At 49.2% G+C, this 20096-nt stretch overlaps 3 protein-coding genes and 6 non-coding genes across 9 annotated transcripts; all 9 read right to left on the bottom strand.

Annotated features, from left to right (window-relative positions):
• Positions 1–5715: 5715 nt before the first annotated feature.
• Positions 5716–5787, bottom strand: Trnae-uuc. The gene has a single exon. It is a non-coding gene; the product is annotated as a tRNA-Glu (tRNA).
• Positions 5788–6590: 803 nt separating this feature from the next.
• Trnae-uuc lies at positions 6591–6662 on the bottom strand. The gene has a single exon. It is a non-coding gene; the product is annotated as a tRNA-Glu (tRNA).
• Positions 6663–6731: 69 nt separating this feature from the next.
• On the bottom strand, positions 6732–10252 carry LOC120848218. Its single transcript, XM_042290303.1, has 2 exons — positions 10152–10252; positions 6732–8043 (listed from the first exon to the last, which is right to left on the bottom strand). The coding sequence occupies exons 1-2, from the start codon at positions 10250–10252 to the stop codon at positions 6750–6752; spliced, it is 1395 nt and encodes a 464-aa protein (XP_042146237.1). The 3' UTR covers positions 6732–6749.
• On the bottom strand, positions 10249–11355 carry LOC120848217 (the record flags this gene model as incomplete). Its single annotated transcript, XM_040220190.1, has 1 exon — positions 10249–11355. A coding segment is annotated over one exon (1107 nt), but the record flags the coding sequence as incomplete, so codon positions are not given.
• Positions 11356–11894: 539 nt separating this feature from the next.
• On the bottom strand, positions 11895–12434 carry LOC120848216. The gene has a single exon (XM_040220189.1). It carries the CDS (start codon positions 12432–12434, stop codon positions 11895–11897), a length of 540 nt encoding a protein of 179 aa, XP_040076123.1.
• A 3810-nt stretch (positions 12435–16244) lies between these two features.
• Trnae-uuc lies at positions 16245–16316 on the bottom strand. Its single transcript has one exon. It is a non-coding gene; the product is annotated as a tRNA-Glu (tRNA).
• Positions 16317–16467: 151 nt separating this feature from the next.
• Positions 16468–16539, bottom strand: Trnae-uuc. Its single transcript has one exon. It is a non-coding gene; the product is annotated as a tRNA-Glu (tRNA).
• A 2724-nt stretch (positions 16540–19263) lies between these two features.
• On the bottom strand, positions 19264–19335 carry Trnaq-cug. Its single transcript has one exon. It is a non-coding gene; the product is annotated as a tRNA-Gln (tRNA).
• Positions 19336–19341: 6 nt separating this feature from the next.
• Positions 19342–19414, bottom strand: Trnae-uuc. The gene has a single exon. It is a non-coding gene; the product is annotated as a tRNA-Glu (tRNA).
• Between the last annotated feature and the right edge of the window lie 682 nt (positions 19415–20096).

Below are 20096 nucleotides of genomic sequence, written 5' to 3'. Positions count from 1 at the left end.
CTCACTTGCGCTCACTGCGCCGCTGCGCTCTTCCGGCCGTCTGCTGGCGAAAATATTGGCCGACGGAAGCACCATCTCGATGTGTGTGCCGTGTAGCCCAATGTTCACGTTTTCAGCTAACATGCATTTCAGTGCATTTCAAGAAAGCGCCGAAGTGGAAAATGCGTTGTCACGGCCGTATCTCTTCGAGGAGCTCTGCCTGGCGAAGTTGCCTCGGCCCCCAAAAGGAGCCGATCTGAATTTTATCGAAAACATTTGGGGGCGCATCAAAGTAGCCCTCATAAAAAAAGAGGTCTTACCGAGATTTGAACTCGCATTGCTGGATTCAGAATGCTAACCGTTACATTATGAGACCCAGCCCTTCCGACGCCGGGAATCGAACCCGGGCCTCCTGGGTGAAAGCCAGGTATCCTAGCCACTGGACCACGCCTTTTTTTTTTATTTATTACCGGCTTGGCAGGAAAACATACAATACTGGACGGGGATTAACGATTAAAAGCGTCCGGCAAGCGCTGTCCCGGCGCGATTAGGTTAAAATTCCTTCAGTGCGACCAATCCGTCCAGAGCTGACAGCCAGTCAGGCTGCTCGCTCTGCGCTCTGTACACTTCCCGTAGGTGAACAATACTCTCAATAGGGAGTTTTCGTAGATCGTTTGTGCCGTCCCGCAAGGCCCTCCGCAACCCGCTACGATAGCGGGAACTCCACAGTCAAGGCTATCGGCGCGCAGGCGCAGTATCAACTTCTTCGTTGCGGAACGCTTAGCGGAGGAAGCAGCGCGGTCTACGAAAACTCCCTAATAAAGTAGTCACGAACTGGGCGAGCGTCCACGTCAGCATGGCGAACTGCCATCCTCGACTTCTATATACTATGCAGGGCCAAGACCATTATCGTGTCATAGGGCACACCCCCGTCCCGTTCGACACAAAGAAACCGGATACCATACGCCGACACTGGGAGGCTCTTTTTCAAAGTACGCTGCATGATATCCCAGTGAAACACTGCGTCCCAGCAGTCGAGGAAAATATGGTCTACAGTTTCGGGCTTCCTGCACAAAAGACAATCAACCGACCAGGGCACAAATATACCTCTGTCTTGAAGCCAGGGCTTAACGGGTAGCGTCCCACTATGAAGTTGAAAAAAGAAGGATTTCACTGCTGGACGTACTGGCATCTTTTTTACCCTTTTGAGCACATCTTGGCCGTGGCCCTCACGGTATATGGAACGGTAAAAGGGCACAGGCAAAACAATATCGACAAGATCTTTATACAAGCGCTTGTTTGTGACCTCGCTTAGATACTGAAGCGAGAAGCGCACCTTCAGAAACTGAAAAGATCTAATAACTTCGAGCAAAAAACCCCGCGCACTCCAGCACCTAATGCTGCTCGCTGAGACACCAAATTCAGGCAACGTATCACACAATCTAACTTGTAACATAGTCCGCAAAAATTCAACTCTCTGGTCCCGTAGAAAAAGAAATCGAGACACAATCTGCCTAAGAAACGAATGAACCAAACCAAGCCCCCCACTTTTCACAGAGCGAAATAAGTTTGTGCGACTGGTTCGCTCCCATCCCGAGCCCCACACAAAAACCGCGAATACTCTATGCAACTTTTGAATATTGGCCCTAGACATCCACAGTGCCTGGAGAACATACCACACTTTAGCCACAAGAAAAATGTTACACACAGTAGAACGAACAAGAATTGAGAGATTCAAGCCTCCCCACTTAAGCGTTTTAGCGCGAACCTGCTCAACTTCTTCTCTCCAATACTCAGTCGTATCTTTGTAATGCTGAAGAGGCACTCCGAGGTACTTAACCGGCGAACAAGTCCAGTGCATTCTTTCGAAACCAGCCGGTGTGGTATCCCAACTACCATGCCAGAAGCCCACACATTTGTCCCAATTGATGAGACTCCCGGAAAATTTACAAAATTCAAGGGCATCCTTAACCACTTCATTTATGCTTTCCTTATCGTCGCAGAACACAGCGATATCATCTGCGTACGAAAGAACCTTTTCTTCGCTGTTCAACAGCCCAAAGCCGCGGATTTTCTCGTTGAATAACAGCTTTAAACAAAAAGGTTCCAGATAAAGAGCGAACAACAAGGGTGATAAAGGACACCCTTGCCTGACAGAGGAGAGAACTTGAAAACTTTCACTAACGCGCTTATTTACAATAATGCTCGCGAAACACTCAGCGTAAGACATTCTAACTCCTTCTAAGAGTACACAGCCAACGTTTACTTGATCTAAAATGCAAAAAAAAAAGCATCGTGTGCTATCCTATCAAAAGCTTTGTCAAAGTCAAGCTGCATCATAGCCACGCGTTTTTCAAATACATCGCAACATTCTAAGATGCTTCTAGCAATGTGTATGTTGGTGACAATCGTTCTCCCCTTAATGCCACATGTTTGATGAGTCCCAATGATGGAGGTTATTACGCCTTGCAGTCTTCTCGCTAAGACTTTCATAAAGATTTTATAGTCCACATTTGTAAGGCTAATTGGTCGATACGACTTAACGGATAGCAGTTTCGCGGGGTCATCACTCTTTAAAATTAGTACTATATGCGTTTGGCGAAAAGATGGGGGCAATACTTTTCTTTCGTATGCTTCCATTATCACGCGGTGCAGGGCTTCGGCCACATCGACTTTGAAAGTCTTGTAGAAAGCTGCACCTAAGCCATCAGGACCAGGCGATTTTCCCGAACCCAGCTCGTCATTTGCCCTTTCTATTTCCCTCACACTGATCGGTGCTTCCAGGCGATCTTTAACGTCGTCGTCTAACTTTGGCATGAGGTTTAAAAAAACGTTATCAAATCCTCTGTCTCTTTGTCTCCGACGTCCCACCAGGTCCCGATAGTAATCTACGAAAGCACGCTCGATTATCTTTCGGTCCCGAGTAACCGTGGTCCCGTACTGTATCTCGTTCATTTCGTTTTGCGTCGCATACCTCTTATCGTCGCCAAGCGAGCGCTTAGTCGGCGTTTCTCCTAAAAAGATTCGTTCAGCGCGGGCCCTTATCGCAGCCCCTCTGTATCTTTCGATGTCAATAAGCTCTAATTTACTCTTTACTTCTTTTATTTCTTTAATAAACGCACCGGGTCGCGCACTTTCTACGCTTGCAAGAAAATCTAGCTTCCACTGTAGTTCCTTTTCCTTTTCTTTTTCCAGACGGCGTAAAATACATGATCTTTCAATCGCGTTGATTTTAACTTCATCTTTAAAATTCTCCCACAGTTCGACAAAACCTCTCGACTCGACAGCAAGCAGGTTTCTAAGACTTTTCTTTACTACGTCAACGAAAGTTTCATCTTTCAGCATCTTGTCATTGAGTTTCCACAGTTCCCAGTTAAACCGCGATTTTGTTTCTTTTCTCCCAATTGTGAAAGCAACTAAACTGTGGTCACTAAAAGATACGTGCTTGACCTCGTAGTTCTCACACAGAGGAACCAGGCCCGCTGAAACATACGCTCTATCTAATCGCGCGTGACTATCTCGTTGAAAATGCGTGAATCGGGGAACAAAAGAACTAGACAAAAAAAGGCCGACGTCTTCCAGGCCGCACTCTTGCACTAGAGAATTCAATAAAAGAGCGCTCTGATCCCGCACAGGCAAATTACGTACTCTATCTTCAGCGGCGCATACACAATTAAAATCCCCCAACAATGTAACAATTCTTTCAGAATGTAGGTAAGAAGCAACGCGCTCAAAAAAAAATCTTCGATCACACTCCCGATTTGGCGCGTACACGCAGACTACCCGCCACCGGTAGCCAGAAAATGAAAAGTCACAAACAATTAAACGTCCCGTATCGCAAACAACGACGGTTTCTACTAATATGCCTAAAGAATTACGGAGAAAAAGAGCGCAACCCCCAGATGACCCAACCGTGTGGCATACACATACATTGTATCGTGATTTGAAAGGTTGCACCATGCGGTCCGTTTGCTCTTGGCTTTCCACTTTTGTTTCTTGAACAGCAACTACGTCCAAGTCGTCTTCCAGGAGGAGGCGACTGAGTTGATACTGTCGGCGCCTTGCTGACAGACCTCTCACGTTCAGCGTGGCTACACGAAGAGCTGTTTCAAGCCTTACTGCCATGAATTAGATCAAACGGGCCGCATGGTGCCTAACTTGGCTTTGCTGCAAAGACAAAGTACTAATGAACCGGGTGCCTCGCCGGTAGTCAGGATATCCCAAAGAACCCACCGACCGCGTCTGCCAGGTCCTCAACGAACCAACTCGGGGCTCTCGTCCTCTCCAGTGCCGTCCGTCTCGAGCTCGAAACGAGTTGCCGCTCGGAGCCCGGGCCATCACACCTAAGGTGGTGATGTCGCCGTTGGACGTCGCTCTGTCGGAACGTTCGGTTTGGGCTTGAAGCTCACTCGTCGCACCGACGCCGCTTTTGGAGGTGGCTCCTCGGGGAGAACCGCGCTGGTGTTCAGTCCTTTGAAGACGCCTTCCTCGCGAGCCCGCTTGGCGACTGCGCCGCTGGATCTTGCCTCGTCGCGGCTCCAGTCCTCCGGCTCCTTGTTGGGCGTCGCCACAGGCACCGAGCTGTGGGTCATGGATACGTCTTCCGCTGCAGACACGTCACCCGCAGCCCGCGCTTGAGGTAGAGGACGGTTCTCGACGACGCTCCGGATGCCATTCCTGTCCTCGGCACTGTGCGGGGGCAGTGCCTCTGGGAGTGGTGGTCCCCCAGCTCCGTCGGCAGCGTCTTCGGACTCGGTCGCGTCCATCAGGTGCTCGGACGCGTCCTCATTCTCCACGGGCCCCGTAACGGTCGCGTAAGTCCTGACGCACTGGCTTTCCTCGTGGCCAAATCGTCGGCAGAGTGCACAACGCGGCACACGACACTCACGCCGTATGTGGCCTTTACCACGGCACCGTAGACAAAGCGGCGCCCTGCCCGGAACTACCACAAGAGCCAGGTCCCCGGCGACTCGCAGTTGGTGAGGGAGGGCGTCCACCGTGACTCCTGCCTTGAGCCTCAGAGACACCGACCGCGTCGTCGACGACACGCCGGCGCAACCTTGAGCGCGCCATCGGTCCCTGGTGACTTCTGTGACCTTTCCATAGGGCGCCAGGGCCAAATGCACCTCGTCGTCAGGAACGAAGTGAAGCAGCCAATGGAGCTTCAATCGTGTATCCTGGTTGCTCGGGTCGACCACGATGCACCGGCCCTCCTTGACGCGGAGCTCACCTGCGGCGAGCAGCTTCTTTTTCCCTTCGACATTCCTGAAGGTGACCGCCCACACATGGTTGTATTGGTAGGCCCCCAGGGCAATTACCTCGGAAAACAGCCCCACACCATCCAGGGCGTCGCGGAAATGTTCCAGGCGGAAGGGCCTTCCTCTCACGTCAGCGTGTAAAAAAACAGTATTCAAAACTGTCGTACCTGTAGGAAGTTGTGGCAAAATAACTTGATACTCCTGGGCATCAAATTCCGTGTTCCTGTTACCGCGGCCGTGGGCCGCTGATACCGCTCCGACGGAGCACATGATGACACGTCCGTTCGCTATCGCGTCCGGAAGTGGAATCCACTAGACCACGCCGGAACAAGAACACCTAAAATACATTTGCTATATATCCGCATCGGCACCAAATAGCTCAAATGAGCTCATAAAAAAGAGGTGTCACCGAAATTTGAACTCGGATTGCTGGACTCAGAGTCCAGAGTGCTAACCGTTACACCATGAGACCCAGCCCTTCCGACGCCGGGAATCGAACCCGGGCCTCCTGGGTGAAAGCCAGGTATCCTAGCCACTAGACCACGCCGGAACAAGAACACCTAAAATACATTTGCTATATATCCCCATCGGCACCAAATAGCTCAAATGAGCTCATAAAAAAGAGATCTCACCGAAATTTGAACCCGGATTGCTGGATTCAGAGTCCAGAGTGCTAACCGTTACACCATGAGACCCAGCCCTTCCGACGCCGGGAATCGAACCCAGGCCTCCTGGGTGAAAGCCAGGTATCCTAGCCACTAGACTTTTTTTTTTTTAGCGATTTAAAACAATAAAAAAAACGACTACCCAGCACTTGTAGGCAGCCGTACAATTAAAATTCTTTCATTCTCATCACATCATCAAATAGGTTTGCCCATTTCGGCAAACTCTCACTGTATTCATAGACACTCTTCACCTGGGTTACCAGTTCAATCAAAAATGCTCTTGCCCCCTTTGGCGGGTGCTCGGCATGTCTAACCGACATGCGAGATTTCCAGAGACCGAATATTGCTAGCAGCATAAAAAGATCACAGGGAACATTATCTTCACGTTCAACAGCCAGAAAACGTATATTATAGGATGTTATGACTAATTCTTTCTTCAAAGTCCTCTTGAGAACATCCCATAGAAAAACAGCGTCCCAGCAGTACAAAAAGGAGTGTTCTACTGTTTCCTTATCCTAGCCACTAGACCACGCCGGAACAAGAACACCTAAAATACATTTGCTATATATCCGCATCGGCACCAAATAGCTCAAATGAGCCCATAAAAAAGAGATCTCACCGAAATTTGAACTCGGATTGCTGGATTCGGAGCCCAGAGTGCTAACCGTTACACCATGAGACCCAGCCCTTCCGACGCCGGGAATCGAACCCGGACCTCCTGGGTGAAAGCCAGGTATCCTAGCCACTAGACCACACCGGATATTTTTATTTCTTTATTGCAGGAGGAATGCAAAAACGGTCATGTCACTTTAAAAAAATTGTTCTGCAAGACTTATTGCAGGGTACATTAAAATCCTCGCATTTCGAGGAGCGGTTTACAAATTTCTAGCCACTCGGGTTTCGTTTTACGGTTTGAAAAAACACTTTCCACTTGCTTAACAAGGCTGAAAAAATAATGATGCACTTCTTTCACACTAGGGTCGGCATGACGGACCGCCATGCGCGACCTCCAAATACTGCACAAACCCAACAACATAATCATATCAAAAGGTATGCCATCATCGTTACTCACATTCAAGAAAAGTATAACTGATTGGCTAATGCACAGTTGTTTCTTCAACGTGCGCGGGAGCACATCCCAAAAAAATACCGCATCCCAGCAAAAAATGAAAACGTGCTCGATGGTCTCAGGTTTCTTACATAAAATACAGTCTACCGACCACGGAACATCAACACCTTTTCCTTGAAGCCACACATTAACGGGCAGTGTATTGGAATGCAGTTTAAAAAAGAACGTTTTAACGGAAGGGGGAACGCACATATTCTTCACTCGCTTGAGCACATCTTGGCCCCCGCTGCAGACTACAGTTCTATACAACGGGTTTGGAAACAAACTTATCAATAAATCGCGTGTAAGTGTTTTCTTGCTAACAGCAGACAAATACTCAAAAGAAAAACGAGCAGACAAGAATAACACTGCGTCTACCACCTCCTTTTGATATCCCACTAATCTCTTAAGTTCGCCGCCATGGGACGAAACGAGAAAAGATGGTAAATGCGGAGACAATTTGGTTTGTATAAATGTACGTATGAAAAAATGCTCTTGGTCTCGTAGAAAAAAGAATCGGGACACAATCTGTTTGCAAAACAAATGCGAGAGACCGAGACCACCGTGACGAATCCGATGGAAAAGATTATCTCTCCTCATCGGCTCCCACTTTGAATTCCAAATAAACGTGGCAAAAACACGGTGAAATTTCTGCACATTCAAGCGAGTACAATGAATGGCCTGCATCACGTACCATAATTTTGCAATGAGAAAAATATTACATACTGTCGCTCTGGCAAATATGGACAGCTCACGCTGCTTCCAACGGGAAGCGCGTCTGTCCAAGTCGGCGGCGACTCCCGACCAATAGGATTTGCTTTGCCTGTAACACTTTAGTGGCACACCGAGGTAAGTGCACGGCACACGGTCCCAACACACCCCTTCAAACACCGAAGGGGTTGTGGCCCACTCTCCGTGCCAAAACCCACGGCACTTGCTCAAATTTATGGCTGCCCCTGTAGCCTTACAGAAGTCTCTTGCCAACTTCACAGCCGCGCTAATACTTGGCTTATCGCTACAAAAAACCGCGACATCATCTGCATAGCTCACGACTTTTATCTCCTCATTTTCCATCCGGAATCCGTGACATTGATTACTGTTCTGAACACTTAAACAAAAAAGTTCCAAATAGAGGTTAAACAATAACGGCGACAAGGGACATCCTTGTCTTACGGATGTTCGCACACGAATCGGTTCAGTCAATTCCCTGTTCACAATGAGCCTAGTGGTACACTCTTGGTACGCCATTTTAACCCCGTCCAAAATACGCTCGCCCACATTCACGTGCTTTAAAACATCAAAAAGGACATCGTGCTTAACACGATCGAAAGCCTTATCTAGGTCCAGTTGAAGCATGGCAACTTGGCCCATGCCATCGTCACATGCCTACAAAAAAGTTCGGGCAACGTGCACATTCGTCAAAATAGATCGACCCTGTATTCCACAGGTCTGATGATCTCCAATGAGCTGGCAGGCAACACTCTGGAACCTCCTCGCTAGGATTTTAGCAAAAATCTTGTAGTCTACATTACACAGAGTTATCGGGCGGAAACCAATGACTTGACGTAGTTTCGCAACGTCATCGCTTTTGGGGATTAACACAGTGTAAGTACGTGAAAAAGACGGCGGCAGTACTTTCCTTTCGTATGCTTTACAAATGACTTCTAAAAAAAGCGGGGCGATTACGCTCTTGTATTTCTTATAAAATTCGGCGCATAGCCCGTCCGGTCCTGGCGTTTTCGAGCTCGGCAAATCGTCTATTGCTCTCTCAACCTCTTGAAAAGTGATCGGCTCTGTGAGGTTTTCCTTCTCCTCTTCCGTTAGTTGTGGCAGGGACTCTAGAAGTTTTCCACACATAGGGTCCTGCCTTCCTTTAACTTGGGTTTCAAAAACTTGCCTATAGTGTGCGACAAAAGCCTGCTCAATACTACTTGGGCTGGTGTTAATCACTCCGTTGTACTCGATTTCGCCGATTTCGTTGCGAAGCGCGAGCCTTTTCTCATCCGCCAAAGACCGTTTAGTAGGCTGTTCTCCCATCAAGTACTTCTCTGATCGAGCCCGAACAATGGCTCCGCGGTAACGCTCTTGATGAAAATGCGCCAGGCGTTGCTTAACCGTTTCCAAATCTTTAACAGCTGTGCCGGGTCGCTCACACTCAGCTCTTGACAGAGCTTGCAAATCTTCGATTAAGCCACGTTCGTCGCAACGTGCCTCGTACGCTAAAATCGACGACCTTTCGATAGCGAGCATCTTCACTTCCTGTTTGATGAGCTCCCATGTCTCGAATATATCGTTCCTTGCGGTTTTAAAAAACGTTTTGAAGACGTTATCTACCGCTGCAAGAAAACTTTCATCATCAAGCAGTTTTGTGTTAAGCTTCCACAGCTTCCAGTTAAACTTGGCCTTCGGGGGCGCTTTTTCGCCGATCGTTGTCGAAATCATGCAATGATCCGAAAAAAACACTAATGCGACGCGATACTTTCATAACATTGCTCCCGCGGAGGCCGATACGTATACTCTATCTAGGCGCGCATGAGACGACGCTTGGAAATGGGTGAAACGAATCTCGCTCGTTTCGTTCGTCACCGTTCCGGCGTCAACCAAGTCAAAGTCTTCAACCAGTTCGCTTAAAACTTGCGCACTCTTGTCGCTGCTCCGCCTCAGGGGCGTTCTGTCTGCTGCCCTTACAACGCAGTTAAAATCGCCCAACAACAAAATCGTTTTATCACATTCTAGAAAACGGCGTAAGCCAATAAAAAAGGAAACACGGTCTTTAACCGTACTAGGCGCATACACACAAACAATTCGCCACTGAAAAGACGCCAAGGAAAAATCGCACATGATGAACCGCCCTTCCGTGTCGGTGGTTACAGCTAACTCCGACAAGGGCAGGGACTTTTTTAAGAAAAAGAAAACATCCGGCAGAAAAACCAACCCCGTGGGTGACACAAACTTCGTACGACTGCAGAAAAGGCCTAAGCGCACTAGCAACCTGTTCCTCCTCAGCCATTTTAGTCTCTTGCACCGCTAAGAAATCGGGTTTCTCTTTAAGCAGCAAACGCTGCAATTGGTATTGTTTTTTCCTGGCGCTCAAACTTCGAACATTTAGCGATGCGACCGGTATTGCTGGTTGGAACGTACAAATCATGTGTTTTGCTGTAGCACTTGCCTTGGCATTCGGACGTCAGTCTTTGTAACCAGGCGTCAGCCGCCTTACTTGCTGTTGAGTCGCCTCCGGTCATCTGGGGTTAAGGTGGGCGTGGGCTGGAAACGCCCCTTCTTTGTCCTCTCCATCCAAGGGTTGGGCCTGGGTGTCATGCCCGGCGTCGATGGAGGGTTCTCGTCGAGACCACGCTTGATGGACTCGGTGGTTTCGTCCATAGTGTCGTGACCTTCGGAAGGCGCCTTCTCGAAAGTCGGGGGGGGAGGCCTCGCGCGGGGCTACGGTCTTCTCCATTGGCGTCGCCGAGGGAGGGAGTGCCGCGCTGTCCGGTTCAGGAAAGCCACCAGCCACCTCCTTCTTGTCCTTTACAGGCGAGACTTCAGTCGAGCCGTCCGCTCCAACAGGATGACTGCAGGGCTCACCAGACGGCGGAGCTTCGTCTTGTTGTCCCTGAGCGGAACGCTCAGCCTCGTCGACATCCATGGTTAGGGGCGAAAGGTCTTCCGCCGCCGCTCCACCAGTTACTCGGGCGTAGGTCTTTACGCACTCTTCCTTCTCGTGGCCGAAACGTGAGCACACCGAGCACTTAGGCACGCGGCAGTCGCGCCTGATGTGCCCGGCACGCTTACAGCGCAGGCAGACCGGCGCCCTCCCTGGGATTACGATAAGGACGTTCGCCCCCTGAAGCCGCAGCTGATGAGGCATTCCGTCGGGCGTGACGCCGCTCTTCAGCGTCATGCGCGCCACCCGGGTAGTCGACTCGATGCCTTCGAATCCCTCGACGCGCCATTTCTCACGTGCGACTTCTATAACCTTGCCGTAGGGTTCCAAAAACTTGCTCACCGCGTCGTCGGTCACATGATACGGGACCCAATGGAGGCGTAGACGAACTTCTGTGCTGCTGGGGTCGATGACAACACACCTCAGGTCCTTCACCTTCAACTCTTTGCAGTCGATGAGCCGCTTCTTGGCTTCCGGCGTTCGCAGCGTGGCTAACCAGACATGGTTCATCTGGAAAGCACCGAGCGCCACAATCTCGGACAGGACGGCGCACCGCTTCAATTCTTGCCGGAAATCTTCAATACGATAGGGGCGGCCTCTCAAATCGCAGTGCAAAAGTACTGAATTTAAAATAGTTGCACCCATTGGGATGGGAGGCCACACCACCTCGTAGTCGTCGGCAGACGATGACGCAGCAAAAGTACCGCGGCCAACTGGGGCCGTTGTCGCAGCTCCGTTGGAGCCAGCCATCCTGCGACCGTTCTCGGCGAGTGCCAGAAGCAGAAAAAAAACACTAGACCACACCGGAACAAGAACACCTAAAATACATTTGCTATATATCCGCATCGGCACCAAATAGCTCAAATGAGCTCATAAAAAAGAGATCTCACCGAAATTTGAACTCGGATTGCTGGATTCAGAGTCCAGAGTGCTAACCGTTTCACCATGAGACCCAGCCCTTCCGACGCCGGGAATCGAACCCGGGCCTCCTGGGTGAAAGCCAGGTATCCTAGCCACTAGACCACGCCTTTTTCTTTTTTTTTTTTTTTGCCAGCTTGGCGTTTTTATTTTGGTATTGGGTGCTATTTACATTTTAAAAGGTCAGTGCTTTTGACACAACTTACTGCAACAATTATTTCCATGACATATGAAACGAACTGCAGCTCAACCGATCAGCGTGGCGGCAGCACTCTAGGGGTTGCTTGCGGTCTGCAATGTCCTTACTTCACTAGAGATTGGAATCTCTCCCAGTGCTCTGTTTCCTCAAAAGAGGTTTCTTTGATGATCGATGACGTATACTTGAAACCATCTCGAAAGTGGCGCCACGCCGATTTTCCGCGTTCACGCACCAAAGTATGATCGGTGCGCGAGTTCCATATCGCATGCAGACGGATCAGAGTGAGAAGTTCGTAACACCTGCTTTGTTGCGGATCAGGAGTGACAAGAAACTTCATGCTGTGCCATGTTGGGTACAGCTCAGTCCTTAACGTTGCGCGTAGCTGCGCCCAAAAGAGTTCGGCATTAGAACAATACAAAAACGTGTGTTGCAACGTCTCCGGGACAGAACATATAGCACAGTTCACGCCCCAGGGCAAATAAAAACCCTTTTGTTCCTCCCATGTTTTAACCGCCAGGACTTCCGTGTGGAAGCGCACAAAAAAGTCCCTTGTGCCTGGGCGAACAGGGTAAACACTTAACCTTTTAAACACGTCCGATCTTTCGGCGTCGGGAAACATTTGGCGATACATTGGAGGCGGCATTACGAGGTCTAGGGTATCCCAATAAAGACGTCTCCTCTTTACTTTGTTTAGATATTCCCATGAGAAGCGTTCTTCGAAAAACCTGATCGCATCTCTGATCTCTTTGTAGTAGCGAAGCGTCGAGCACTTCTTTGGAGCGCCATCTGTTTCTTTCATCCAGGGAGCAAGGTAGTGTCCACCAAGCTCTCGGAACGCCGCCACCAGCGCGGGAGTTTTGTCTCGGTTTCGGAAAGCAAGAAACCGCTGCACTTTTAGTTTTATTTCTAAGTTTACTAATCCGAGTCCTCCTTTTTGCCTACTTATGAAAAGGTTGCTCCGGCGCATTCTTTCGAAACCAGAACCCCAAACAAACGTTGCACAGAATCTATGCACTTTCTGTACATCGAGCTGCCTACACGGCACCGCTTGCGCTGAATACCAAACGGTTGAAAAAAACACTGCATTGCTGACATACGCTCTATTCAAAAGTGGTACGTACCTCCCCCACCATTCTGGAAGCTTCGCCCTCAACGTGTTCAAATGTATGCCATCTACGCCTGTCCTGAGCTGCGTGCTGCCCAATCCGACCCCTAAGTAGTTGGAGATGTGTGTTGACCACGCTATACCCAAGAATAGTTCTGGCTTGGATGGCCACGGTCCCAGCCAGGTCCCGACCGATTTTGTTGGGTTCATTTTTGCTCCTGAAACGTCACAAAACTGACTGACATGTTCTACTGCCTTCCTCACCTCCTCTTGCGATTGCCCAATCAGTGTCACATCATCTGCGTATGCCAACAGTTTAACTGACATTGTGCCCAGGCAAGCTCCCCTTATGCTGTGGTCATTTAAGATTGCTTTGCACAGCGGTTCAAGGTAAATGGCGAAGAAAATAGGCGACATTGGGCAACCTTGCCGTACGGACGAATTAACGGGGATGCTACACGACCTGCGCCCGTTGACCAAGAGTCTTGTACTTATGTCCCGATAGCATATTTTAAGAAAATTCACTAAAAACTCTCCCGTTCCGCATTGCTCTAGTAAGGAGAATAAAAAAGTATGATTCACTCTGTCGAATGCTTTTTTTAAGCCTATTTGTAGGACGGCCCTGGGACGTTCCATGGCTTCCGCCGTTTCTGTTATAACTCTCATTGTGTGCAAGTTTGCGATTATTCACCTGTTCTTGAAGCCATACGTTTGATGATTTCCAACCAGGGTTTGGTAAGCTGTTTCCAGGCGTTTTGCTAAAATTTTTGCCAGGATCTTATAATCTGTTGTTAACAGGCTTATCGGCCTAAAGTCTTCACTACTTGCAATGGAGTCCCTACACTTCCGTTTTGGAATTCGTACCGTCACTGCCTGTCTCATGGAAGGCGGGAGGAGCTTTCTTTTATACACATCTCCGTAAACTTGCGTTAAAATGGGGACTAGTTCTTCTGAAAAGATTTTGTAAAAAGCTGCGCCCAGACCGTCTACACCCGGCGATTTGTTCGGTGTTAGCTCCTTAATAGCACTTCGTACTTCTGACTCGCTGATAGGCCTGTTCAGGAATTCAGTTGTTGTCTCTGCACTCGTTTTATTGCTGTCCAGCACTCGTTTTATTGCTTGCCTGTTGAGGTTCCTCTGTTTACCAAAAATGCTGCTGAAAAAGGTGACCAGCTCTCGTTCTATTTTTGCGGGGTCGGAGATGATGTTCCCTTTACTTTGAAGCTGATTAATTTGGTTGCGGCTGGCGCGTTCGCGCTCACGCGTTTTAAAGATTTTCGTAGGGTCTTCAGAACGCCCTAGCGTCCGTAATCGTGATCTGACCATTGCTCCGCGATACTCCTCTTCTAGTATTCCGAGCAGTTGGGATTTACATTCTCGAATATCAGCTGTAAACACACCGGGCGTCCTATTTTCTTCTCGAATTAGAGTTTGCAGCGCCTTCGTCACGTCCCTCTTAACGGCCTTCCTTTCCCGAAACTTTTCTTGGCAAAAGGCTATAATGCACATTTTTATCTCTTCTTTTAGCAGCTCCCAGTGTACGGCAGTTGTGTGGTTTCCTTCCCCTTTATCTATGATAAGTTTTCTAACTGCGCGCTGCAGCCCCTCCTCCTCGAGAGCATTTTCGTTTAGCTTCCAACTTTTCCAGCATGAGTCGCGATTTGGCTTTTCTTTTACCTTTCTTATCTGCGCGGCAACTATGGCATGATCGGAGAAAGCTAACGGCTTAACCTGAGAGCTGGCCGTATCTACTGCTAAGCGACTCGAAGCATATATTCGGTCCAGGCGCGAGTGACAATCGCCTTGCCAATGTGTGTAGCCGGGAGCAGGTGCTTTTACAAATTCCGTTACGTCTTGTAAATCAAAGTCTCGGATTAGCTTCTTTAGTTCCGTCAGACTGGAATCCTGTTGGAGTCCCTTCGAGGAGTCGTTTGCTCGAGCGACACAGTTGAAGTCTCCTCCGAGTATAGTCTGCGCCGGGGTGTTCATGTATTGTCTGAGCTGATTGAAAAATAATTTTCTTTCTACTGCGAGATTCGGCGCATGCACAGAAATTAATCGTAATGCTTCATTATTGTAAACCCCATCAACCGCGCAAATTCTCCCACTTTGATCTGTCTCCCATTCCGGAAAGGCCGAGGTGCGGTTAAAACTGCACTGGGTGCCGTGCGACGTCCCGGACGACACCATCCGGAGAGCTCTCGAGCAATATGGCAGGGTCGAGGGCGTCACTCGAGAAGGCTGGCAGGAAGAGGGGTTTCAGGGAGTTGAATCAACTACCAGAGTGGTAAGCCTCAAGCTCAAAGAAGGCGTCACTTTGGATAGGCTACCACACCAGCTGCGTCTTCCACATGGCTCGGTGCTCGTCGTTGCGCCCGGGCGCGCCCCAATGTGTCTGCGATGTCGAAGGACTGGACACGTCCGACGTGAGTGTAAGACGCCACGATGCGAACTGTGTCGACGCTTTGGCCATGAAAAGGACGACTGCGTCAGGACCTATGCAACGGTCGCAGACGGCACGGGCGGCATCGACGAGTCCGAGCATCTTATGGACGAGGAAGAAGTGGAAATTACCGCTGGCGGCACACCGACGGCTAGGGGTAACTTCACCGAGCCAAGCGCCTTCAACAGGGCTGCCAATGAAGATACCGCGCCTGCCACGCCCCCCACGCTCCAAGACTACCCACTGTTATCGGCTACCTCAAAGGCAGACGTAAACGGCGGCAGCACGGAAGTCAACGCTTCCGTCAAGGCTGCGTCACCACGTCAGGTGGGTGAGCCCAACGGCGACTACGGGGGCACCGAGGTGGAGATGCAAGCTACACCGGACGATAAGGACCATGCCAACTTGGAGCCATCGGAAAAAGAGGATTGGGCCAGCACAGAGGAGGAAGGCCAAGGGCTGCACGAACAGCGCCTCAAGATGAAGCAGCCAAGCCAGAGACGTTTTCGATACAACCCCAAGCCTCGGATCCTGCCGGACGCCCGCCGGCAGAAAGACTCTGTATAGGTTCGCTTTATTTGCCCTCTGCTGCATGTTATAGAGGCGTGGTGGGTGGTTGGTTGGGTGTAATGCCACACGTTAGAAGAGCGGCCAAGGAGGCACAAAAAGCTTGCAAAATTCAATTTAAAAATAATTACGCTTAATTGCGTTAGCTTGATAGCCCAAAAAAAGGAAGCCACTAGACCACGCCGGAACAAAAACACCTAAAATACATTTGCTATATATCCGCATCGGCACCAAATAGCTCAAATGAGCTCATGAAAAAGAGATCTCACCGAAATTTGAACCCGGACTGCTCGATTCAGAGTCCAGAGTGCTAACCGTTACACCATGAGACCCAGCCCTTCCGACGCCGGGAATCGAACCCGGGCCTCCTGGGTGAAAGCCAGGTATCCTAGCCACTAGACCACGCCGGAACAAGAACACCTAAAATACATTTGCTATATTTCCGCATCGGCACCAAAAGGCTCAAATGAGCTCATAAAAAAGAGGTGTCACCGAGATTTGGACTCGGATTGCTGGATTCAGAGTCCAGAGTGCTAACCGTTACACCATGAGACCCAGCCCTTCCGACGCCGGGAATCGAACCCGGGCCTCCTGGGTGAAGGCTTGGTATCCTAGCCACTAGACCACGCCGGAACTTTTTTTTCTTTATTGCCAAAAAAATGGTCATGTCACTTTAAAAAAATACTCTGCAAGACTTATTGCAGGGTACATTAAAATCCTCGCATTTCGAGGAGCGGTTTACAAATTTCTAGCCACTCGGGTTTCGTTTTACGGTTTGAAAAAACACTTTCCACTTGCTTAACAAGGCTGAAAAAATAATGATGCACTTCTTTCACACAGGGGTCGGCATGACGGACCGCCATGCGCGACCTCCAAATACTGCACAAACCCAACAACATAATCATATCAAAAGGTATGCCATCATCGTTACTCACATTCAAGAAACGTATAACTGATTGGCTAATGCACAGTTGTTTCTTCAACGTGCGCTAAAGCACATCCCAAAAAAATACCGCATCCCAGCAAAAAATGAAAACGTGCTCGATGGTCTCAGGTTTCTTACATAAAATACAGTCTACCGACCACGGAACATCGATACCCTTTCCTTGAAGCCACACCTTAACGGGCAGTGTATTGGAATGCAGTTTAAAAAAGAACGTTTTAACGGAAGGGGGAACGCACATATTCTTCACTCGCTTGAGCACATCTTGGCCCCCGCTACAGACTACAGTTCTATACAACGGGTTTGGAAACAAACTTATCAATAAATCGAGTGTGTTTTCTTGCTTACAGCCGACAAATACTCAAAAGAAAAACGGGCAGACAAAAATAACACTGCGTCTACCACCTCCTTTTGATATCCCACTAATCTCTTAAGTTCGCCGCCATGGGACGAAACGAGAAAGGATGGCAAATGAGGAGACAATTTGGTTTGTATAAATGTACGTATGAAAGGATGCTCTTGGTCTCGTAGAAAAAAGAATCGGGACACAGTCTGTTTGCAAAACAAATGCGAGAGACCGAGACCACCGTGACGAATCCGATGGAAAAGATTGTCTCTCCTCATCGGCTCCCACTTTGAATTCCAAATAAACGTGGCAAAAACACGGTGAAATTTCTGCACATTCAAGCGAGCACAATGAATGGCCTGCATCACGTACCATAATTTTGCAATGAGAAAAATATTACATACTGTCGCTCTGGCAAATATGGACAGCTCACGCTGCTTCCAACGGGAAGCGCGTCTGTCCAAGTCGGCGGCGACTCCCGACCAATAGGATTTGCTTTGCCTGTAACACTTTAGTGGCACACCGAGGTAAGTGCACGGCACACGGTCCCAACACACCCCTTCAAACACCGAAGGGGTTGTGGCCCACTCTCCGTGCCAAAACCCACGGCACTTGCTCAAATTTATGGCTGCCCCTGTAGCCTTACAGAAGTCTCTTGCCAACTTCACAGCCGCGCTAATACTTGGCTTATCGCTACAAAAAACCGCGACATCATCTGCATAGCTCATGACTTTTATCTCCTCATTTTCCATCCGGAATCCGTGACATTGATTACTGTTCTGAACACTTAAACAAAAAAGTTCCAAATAGAAGTTAAACAATAACGGCGACAAGGGACATCCTTGTCTTACGGATGTTCGCACACGAATCGGTTCAGTGAATTCCCTGTTCACAATGAGCCTAGTGGTACACTCTTGGTACGCCATTTTAACCCCGTCCAAAATACGCTCGCCCACATTCACGTGCTTTAAAACATCAAAAAGGACATCGTGCTTAACACGATCGAAAGCCTTATCTAGGTCCAGTTGAAGCATGGCAACTTGGCCCATGCCATCGTCACATGCCTCCAAAACAGTTCGGGCAACGTGCACATTCGTCAGAATAGATCGACCCTGTATTCCACAGGTCTGATGATCTCCAATGAGCTGGCAGGCAACACTCTGGAACCTTCTCGCTAGGATTTTAGCAAAAATCTTGCAATCTACATTACACAGAGTTATCGGGCTGAAACCAGTGACTTGACGTAGTTTCGCAACGTCATCGCTTTTGGGAATTAACACAGTGTATGTACGTGAAAAAGACGGCGGCAGTACTTTCCTTTCGCATGCTCTACAAATCACTTCTAAAAAAAGCGGAGCGATTACGCTTTTGTATTTCTTATAAAATTCGGCGCATAGCCCGTCCGGTCCTGGCGTTTTCGATCTCGGCAAATCGTCTATTGCTCTCTCGACCTCTTGAAGAGTGATCGGCTCTGTGAGGTTTTCCTTCTTCTCTTCCGTTAGTTGCGGCAGGGACTCTAGAAGTTTTCCACACATTGGGTCCTGCCTTCCTTTAACTTGGGTTTCAAAAACTTGCCTATAGTGTGCGACAAAAGCCTGCTCAATACTACTTGGGCTCGTGTTAATCACTCTGTTGTACTCGATTTCGCCAATTTCGTTGCGAAGCGCGAACCTTTTCTCATCCGCCAAAGACCGTTTAGTAGGCTGTTCTCCCATCAAGTACTTCTCTGATCGAGCCCGAACAATGGCTCCGCGGTAACGCTCTTGATGAAAATGCGCCAGGCGTTGCTTAACCGTTTCCAAATCTTTAAGAGCTGTGCCGGGTCGCTCACACTCAGCTCTTGACAGAGCTTGCAAATCTTCGATCAAGCCACGTTCGTCGCAACGTGCCTCGTATGCTAAAATCGACGACCTTTCGATAGCGAGCATCTTCACTTCCTGTTTGATGAGCTCCCATGTCTCGAATATATCGCCCCTTGCGGTTTTAAAAAACGTTTTGAAGACGTTATCTACCGCTGCAAGAAAACTTTCATCATCAGGCAGTTTTGCTTGATGATGAAAGTCTTGAGAGGTCTCACCGAGATTTGAACTCGGATTGCTGGATTCAGAGTCCAGAGTGCTAACCGTTACACCATGAGACCCAGCCCTTCCGACGCCGGGAATCGAACCCGGGGCCTCCTGGGTGAAAGCCAGGTATCCTAGCCACTAGACCACGCCGGAACGGGAACACCTAAAAGACATCTACTTTATATACGCACCGGCAACAAATAGCTGAAATGAGCTTGTCGGCGGTGTTCTATAAACGCCGGAGGAAAAATGCAGGCGTCCGAACCAGAGCTTTGGCTAGAGTCAACTTCTTTCTCTTTATTTTCCTGGCTCCCAAGCCACGAGAGCTGGCAGAGGTTGGCGCTCGTGAGAACCAGCATTGCGAGCCTAGCGCGTCTGTCTGTTTCACTATAGGATCCCCCCCCCCCCCCCCCCCCCCCCTAGTTGCGCGGAGCAAAAGTTGTGGTTGTGCTCCACGTAACGATCTTCTTGGAACCAGGTTGCTGGTGGGGGTTGGTGACTTGGGTAGTTGTTCTGGACAGTTCAAGGGGGAAAACGACAGGATTTGTCACGGAGGAAGCTAAATAGGCAGGTTTCACGCGGTCCAGCGTGACCACATCGTGACGTCCGTTGATGTTGACCGTGATGGTCTTTTCTGTTCGAGAAAGAACTTCATACGGTCCGTCGTAAGGTGGCGTGAGTGGTGATCGTACAGCATCTCTTCGCACGAATACGTGTGTACAGGTCTGGAGGTCGTCGCTAATAAAAATCTTCCGTGAAGTATGTTGTCTGGGTGGCACTGGTCGCAGGGAGGAAAAGAAATTTCTCATCTCTTGAAGATAGGGGGACGCCGCTA

Source organism: Ixodes scapularis, unplaced genomic scaffold, assembly GCF_016920785.2.
Source record: "Ixodes scapularis isolate PalLabHiFi unplaced genomic scaffold, ASM1692078v2 PGA_scaffold1__304_contigs__length_218370807, whole genome shotgun sequence".
Taxonomy (NCBI): Eukaryota; Metazoa; Arthropoda; class Arachnida; order Ixodida; family Ixodidae; genus Ixodes; species Ixodes scapularis.
Note: the sequence above shows the minus strand (reverse complement) of the source record. Positions and strands in the feature narration are given on the sequence as shown.

What these genes read in the sequence shown, in the direction of transcription:
- LOC120848218 (XM_042290303.1), bottom strand. Translation starts at nt 10,252, where the DNA reads ATGACCGGAGGCGACTCAACAGCAAGTAAGGCGGCTGACGCCTGGTTA. An exon ending in TACAGCAAAACACATGATTT is followed by an intron (nt 8,044 to 10,151) that starts GTACGTTCCAAC and finishes CTATGCAGATGA; the next exon opens with TGTCGCGGTTTTTTGTAGCG.
- LOC120848216 (XM_040220189.1), bottom strand. Translation starts at nt 12,434, where the DNA reads ATGCCGCCTCCAATGTATCGCCAAATGTTTCCCGACGCCGAAAGATCG.